The 6,735-nt window shown below is 40.1% G+C and overlaps 1 protein-coding gene across 1 annotated transcript; it reads right to left on the bottom strand.

The window, feature by feature from the left end:
• Nucleotides 1-552: 552 nt before the first annotated feature.
• On the bottom strand, nucleotides 553-6,175 carry MPK4 (MAP kinase 4). The gene is made up of 8 exons (XM_078585725.1): nucleotides 5,747-6,175; nucleotides 4,868-4,997; nucleotides 4,434-4,571; nucleotides 3,276-3,608; nucleotides 2,701-2,807; nucleotides 2,457-2,533; nucleotides 1,765-1,955; nucleotides 553-834 (listed from the first exon to the last, which is right to left on the bottom strand). The coding sequence occupies exons 1-7, from the start codon at nucleotides 5,905-5,907 to the stop codon at nucleotides 1,783-1,785; spliced, it is 1,119 nt and encodes a 372-aa protein (XP_078441851.1). The 5' UTR covers nucleotides 5,908-6,175; the 3' UTR covers nucleotides 553-834; nucleotides 1,765-1,782.
• Between the last annotated feature and the right edge of the window lie 560 nt (nucleotides 6,176-6,735).

Here is a 6,735-nt window from a genome sequence, read left to right as displayed (position 1 = left end):
AAGGGAAGAAAGAGAGAGAGGGAGAAGTAGAGGGAGAGAGAAGGGAAGAAAGAGAGAGAGGGAGAGAGAAGGGGAGAAAGCGAGAGATAGAGAGTAAGGAAGAAAGAGAGAGAGAGAGAGAGAGAGAGAGAGAGGGAGAGAGAAGGGGAGAACGCAAGAGAGAGAGAGAGAGAAAGGGAAAGGGGAAGAGAGAGAGTCAATGACAGCACTCTCAAGTCTCAACCACCAAACATAGACATAAAGAGAAAGAACGAGGGAGAGAGAGAGAGAGAAGGGGAGAACGTGAGAGATAGAGAGAGGGAGGGCGAGGGGGGAGAGAGAGAGTCAATGACAGCACTCTCAAGTCTCAACCACCAAACATAGACATAAAGAGAAAGAACGAGGGATAGAGAGAGAGAGAAGGGGAGAACGTGAGAGATAGAGAGAGGGAGGGCGAGGGGGGAGAGAGAGAGTCAATGTCAGCACTCTCAAGTCTCAACCACCAAATATAGACAGAGAGAGAAAGAGGGAGGGAGAGGGAGATAGAGGAGACGGAGAGAGAGAGAGAGGAAGAGAGCAAAACACTACCCAGTACACAGGGTAAATATACCAGACATCATGTCATTACAATCAGCAAATAAGCTCATTATTGCATACATAGGATTTTATCACCCCAATAATCTGATGAAAAGGGATAAAAAGGGAGTGGACACTAAACCTGACCCAAGTTCTTCAGTTCTACAGACATCCACCACCAAAATAATCCACATAAGTTTCAAATATAAAAACCAACCCGGACCTTCCAGAAGGCTAGGTCACCACCAGAGCACCATGCATAAATACTGTTCAACGGGCCTGAATTCGATGTAAATGAATAAATCCTTGACCAAAAATGCCAGGATAAATTATTTTGCCATAAATACACACAATTTGCATGCCTTAACTGAAGCCCGAGGGAAAAAAAACAAAATACATATTTTGGTTTAGATGGGAACTTTGAAGTTCCTATTGAGAAAGAGAGGGCTTTCTGTGATCTGGGGAAGGGAAGGGGATAGATGCAACAAGCATCTAACACTATTTAAAGGGTAATATTCAATAATGAAATGACCAAAAGACCGTTACTCGGTCAAGATAATGGAAATACCCCTATAGAGGTTGTGGGTTGTATCAAGAGGTACTTCAAACGTTTGAGTTCGTCACTGATTTTAACAAAAGTACTGATACGATCCCCATACATATCTAGGGTTAGTTTCGACATTAGCCAACTAGGGGCATTTTTGTTATTTGGCTCATGTGTATTTCTTTTAAATAGGGCAGACAAAAAACATCAAGAAGTGATGTTGTTTGACTCTCGGGTGAAGTCCCTCTCGCCGTTATCTTCTCTCCGACAGTGTCCACCCCATTACCCTCCTAAGCGACATCCATTCACCTGCCTCTCGTCTTTCTCCTGGCGACGTCCATCTCGCATACTTCCTTGTACAATACAAACCATGAAGGTTCATACCAAATACCCCCTAGCAGGTAAAATGACATAAATACCCTAGATTCATTGGGGATCGTACAAGGCTCTTAAAGGAGTAGCGGGAGGGGTTTTCTGATATTCATAGTGAAAATAACTAACAAAAAGTACTCAAAATAAAAATATTTAAGGAAATGACCAAAACACACCTCATCTAGCTGATAGAATGATGGACAGTATATGATTATTAAAGAGCAGCGAGAGGCTGGATTTTACCTTACATATTTTTCACAGTGAAAAGAAACTAACAGGAGGTGAGAGCATACCATAAATATGGAGGATAGCTAGTGACTCGGCTCGGGATTGAAGGCCAGACACTCCCTCCATATGAGCTCCTTGATGTTTTCCTCGGTGATTGACGGATGCTCAAAGTCAAAACTGAACGGTTGCGGGCAGACCGGCTCCTCATTTATGTCATGGAGTGATGACAGGTATGGGTGGCAGAGAGCCTGCTCAACTGTAGAAAGAATGACATTACACAAATGATTTAGAGAGAGAGTTGTGCACAAACAGTCATACACAGAATAACATGACACAAATATTTCAGATTGAGAGAGAGAGTTCAGCACACATAATCATACAGAGAATGACACGACATGAGTGTGTTACAGAGAGATAGTGAGAATTGTGCATAAAAAATCCATACAAGGGAGTAACAAGACACACATGATACAGAGAGATAAGGATATCTGTGCATAAAAAATCCATACAGGGAGTAACAAGACACACATGATTCAGAGAGATAAGGATATCCGTGCATAAAAAAGAAATACAGAAAAAAACATGACAGGAATTTTTAAGATAGAAATAGAGAGCTGTGTGTGAAGAATCATACAGAGAATGACATGAGCCAAATGTTCTAGATATAAATAGAGAAAGCTGTGCGTGAATAGTTTAGATAGAAACAGAGAATGTCATGACACAAATGATTTCGAGAGAGATAGAACCAAGAGTTGACCTGTTATTCGCTGGTTTGGGTCAAACACAAGCATTTTCTCGAGGAGGTCAACAGCTTCGGGGGACATTTGGGGAAATCTGAAAGTTAGAAAGTAAACAGAGATGAAGATCCAGAAGCAGGTAACGAAGTAAATCATGAGAATGAAGAAGAAAGATGATTTAAAGGTTAAAGATTTCAACTTAATTATTTTCTGGTTCTTAAATCAATTAGCCACCTGCGAAAATGACAAGAAAAAATTTCAAACCTAGCTGAAAAGTTCTGCTTTGGGTAGCGCGGAAGCTGCTTGACATATCGCCTAGCATTGTCACTTCGGAGAAACCCAAGACTGGAATCATCTGGCGATCCTATTAGCTGGATGCAAAAGGGAATCCACTTCAGATATTTTATTGTAATACTTTAACTAAAATATTCATTAGAAATAAACCCAGCTCATAAACAAAAGCATGATGAAGGTTTCAGCGTCTAAACAAAGGCTTTATTTTGACCATTTGATTCTTTACTTCATTCCAGTTGCAACATCAAATGAAAACTTATATTTATGCACAAGGCATCAATAATGTAGATTTGTTTAATTTCATATATTAAGCGTTATACGATTTTATACTAATTCACCAGTGATATGGAGGAAGGAAATCATTTTTTCATAACTGATGGATTTTTAGGCCGACGCCGGTGAAGTCAGCCGGGACTGTTAATTTGAAATAAGATAACTGTGAAACAAAGAGTAAACTTTATTGTTTAACATAATAATTTATACATATTTAAGGAAAATATTGAGATGAGAGTTAAAGATCTGAACGATAAGTAAACAGATCACACCTCGGTGATAAGTCGCAGCTGGTGGACGTAGTCTCTGCCAGGAAAGAGTGGTGCCCGGCGGGCTATCTCAGCAATAATACATCCAACTGACCAAATGTCAATGGCAGCCGTGTATTCAGAACAGTTTAGCAGCAGCTCAGGAGCGCGATACCAACGCGTAACAACATACTCGGTCATCAAGTCTGCCTCGGTAGTTGTCCTTGCTAATCCAAAATCGCCAATTTTAAGGTCGCAATTGGAATTCAGGAATAGGTTACTTGGCTTGAGGTCGCGGTGCAGAACACCGGCAGAGTGGACATATCTCAGTCCTCGTAAGAGTTGGTACAAGAAATACTGCACAGAAGAAAAGAGAGAAACTGCACATTGTCAGTTTGGATTAAATTAGACTGAAAAATAAAAGCCTTGGTGGAAAATTTCCAATGCAACTCCAGTATTCTCCTTTTGATTGAATAAACTAGAAAAAATATTGAAATATATATATATAAAAGCAGTGAAAAGGGATCTTCTTCTATACAGTAAAAAATTAGAATAAGAATTCCAGACAGATCTGGTAATGTTCATGCGAAGAAAGAAAATCATAAGAATCTCCAGAGGATTTACCGGAGAAGGCAGAAGATGAAGAACACCACACATGCCTATAACTGAAACACGTGTGGATTTTGAAATAAAGAGGAGGAAGTGGGGTTTCAAGTTCAAAAAACAGTTCACATTCTTCAATCTGAAATCAGAGTTGCCGGAGCGATCGGCCAGAGATCAGGAGATCATCCCCTGTTCGATGAGCAAAGCCAATTCGGCCTAGCTCCGCATTCTTCCCTATACATTTCTCTTCTCCTCTCGCAACCTCTCACTGGACGTTCCATACTTTTCATCCTTGTCTTCGACTAGATATTGCAGAATTCTTGAAGGCTTTATTGTCAGATCTGTTGGCCTCATTCTTCGGATACAGTGGGTGTCGGAGGACCTTATCAGAAAGCCATGCAGGAAAATTATCCAAAACACAAACACGTCTCTAATATTCTGCTTTTTTATTGAACAATCTAATATTCTGTTTTTATTTTCCATTATAAGATGATTTCATAAAGCAGTAAAAATATATTGGAAAAGGCAGTTTCTAATATAAGGGTGAAAATAAATAAAGAAAAAATTCTGCCAAAGCACCTGACAATGTTCATCTGTCAGCGGCTGGTTGGACCGTACTATCTGCTGAAGATCAGTATCCATTAACTCGTAGACGATGTAAACATCATTGAAGTTCTCTCTTCTGGGAGGGCGTATAATATCTTTAATGGCAATGATCTGCACGGTGGTCTCAAATATTATCAGGTCCAATAAATATATCCAACAAATTGAAGAGATAATATTCAATGAGAGACTTTGGAAACAAAAGAGTCCTGGATCTGGAATGGTTGAAAAATAATGGGGCAAAAGAGATGAAAATAAAAAATAATGATATAGCATAAGTCTATCAAACTTAAATATTTGAAGATAGACTCTGGCGATGAAAAAGTCATGTATGTGGAATGATAAATAAATTATCTGAATAAAAACAAAATTCGAAAAACTTAATGAGTGGGAAAAAGGGGCATCCTCACGTTGTCGTGATCCATATGGCGGACCAGCTTTATTTCTCTTAGAGTTCTTTTAGCATCGATCCTATTATCAAACGCATTTCCAATTTTCTTAATAGCAACCTCCTCCCGCGTCTCAGAATTAACGGCAGCACTGCAGAATATTATTGTCACAATAAGCCAATCAGTACAAATCTCGTGCCCACAGAAAGAAATATTAATCGAATATTTCCTTAAGACAGGAAAACGACATAGTTTATCAACTTCTCTAAAAAGGAAATTTCAAAGCGCTAATGGAAAACCATATAACTATCCTACAAAACAAAAAGTAAAACTCTAGTTTCTATAGCACGTGCTATACATTTGTGAGACATGCTGTCCAGGGCGAAGGCAGGACTCAAAACACACAAAATAAAGGTAGAGTAAATTTTTCATAAAACACACAAAGACAAGCATCTGTCCAAAATATTACACTAATTAAAATTTTAAAATATTAATCGTCGACTCCTCCATTCGCAGCAATGAAAATTTTCAAACGCCCTGCGCATTATTTATCAGATCCTCTCCCTTAACTATGTTTTCTAACACGGAAAGTTTGAAAGAAATTTTGCGCTTACATAATTCAAATACCACTGATAATTTTATTGATAAATTGCCGCATAACGAGAATGAGTTAAGAGTAGAAAAGGTATCAGCCTACTGATTCAAGTTAAACTCCAACCAAAGAAAGTGCCTGCACAAGAGTATAGTAAGAAAATGAAAGAGGAAAAAAATTGATCGCGCAGATCTAGATGTTCAGGCCAAGGCATGAATAAATCTTAAGGAAGATAGATCAGTTGGAACAAGCGCGCGAGGGAAGAAAACAAGAAATTCATAAGAAAAAACAAAGAATTGTGTTTCTACCAGACAATGCCATACGCGCCCCTGCCGAGTGGACGGAGCGGAGGAACGTACTTGCTTGAAACTTCGAAGACGTTGCCGCAAATATTATACCGGACGTATCGGCCATCATAGGTCAGCTGTCCTTGTCCCCCATGAGCTCGATCCGCGCCTCCACTCTCCATCGACTTTCCTTCTTGATTCCCAATAATTGCCGCAAGAAATTGAACAACAAGAGCAAGAATAAGCAGCTGCGACAGCAGCAGCAGCAGCAGCAGACGTAGAAGATGGTGATGAAGAAGAAGAAATTACAACAAGAACAAGAACAAGATCAACTACAACAACAACAAAAGCCAAACGAGAAGGCTATTGATCAGATACTACGATTAGGGAGAAATCTTCAGCGCGGACTTTCAGACGTCGCAAAGACTTCAAAGAACGTGAAAAGAACCCCTTTACCTCTGACCTTTCTCTATATATTTTCTCTCTCAAGTTTAGGAATACCCAAAGGAAAATAATAGCTCACTGATCGCCCCTGGAAATTTTTTCCTATAATATCCGCCCCCATGTAAAAGGAAGAAAATTAATCGATAAAAGTAGGGGCTTTTCAAAAGTAATATATAGTACGGGGTCAGATAAAAGTTAACTTATTTGTTGCCAGCTCACCTCTGGTCAACGAACCGCAACGGCTTTTAGCAGCCGGGAACGCGTTCAAAAGGAGCGGCTAGCAAGGAGCCACGTGGCAATTCGTTATCCGTCATCAGCCCAGGCGTGAACAGGACGGACGATGGACGATGACTGTCGTTGGTATAGATCCGGATCGTCCCGGACGTGGACGAAGGACGGATTTTGTCCCGGCCTACGTCCGATGTTAGCTCTGGGACGAAGGACGGGACGGATTTTCATCTGCCGACAAAAACAATGTCCCGTCCAATAATCTCGGGACGGTTTTTCGTCCAGTCCAGTCCTCCTAGGACGAATTTTCGTCCCGAAATTCATCCTGGATGAAAAAA

The sequence above is a fragment of the Wolffia australiana genome, chromosome 14 (genome assembly GCF_029677425.1).
Source record: "Wolffia australiana isolate 7733 chromosome 14, ASM2967742v1".
Taxonomy (NCBI): Eukaryota; Viridiplantae; Streptophyta; class Magnoliopsida; order Alismatales; family Araceae; genus Wolffia; species Wolffia australiana.
Note: the sequence above shows the minus strand (reverse complement) of the source record. Positions and strands in the feature narration are given on the sequence as shown.

What these genes read in the sequence shown, in the direction of transcription:
- MPK4 (XM_078585725.1), bottom strand. Translation starts at nt 5,907, where the DNA reads ATGGAGAGTGGAGGCGCGGATCGAGCTCATGGGGGACAAGGACAGCTG. An exon ending in GCCATATGGATCACGACAAC is followed by an intron (nt 4,572 to 4,867) that starts GTGAGGATGCCC and finishes ACCACCGTGCAG; the next exon opens with ATCATTGCCATTAAAGATAT. An exon ending in AAGCAGAACTTTTCAGCTAG is followed by an intron (nt 2,534 to 2,700) that starts GTTTGAAATTTT and finishes TCTAACTTTCAG; the next exon opens with ATTTCCCCAAATGTCCCCCG.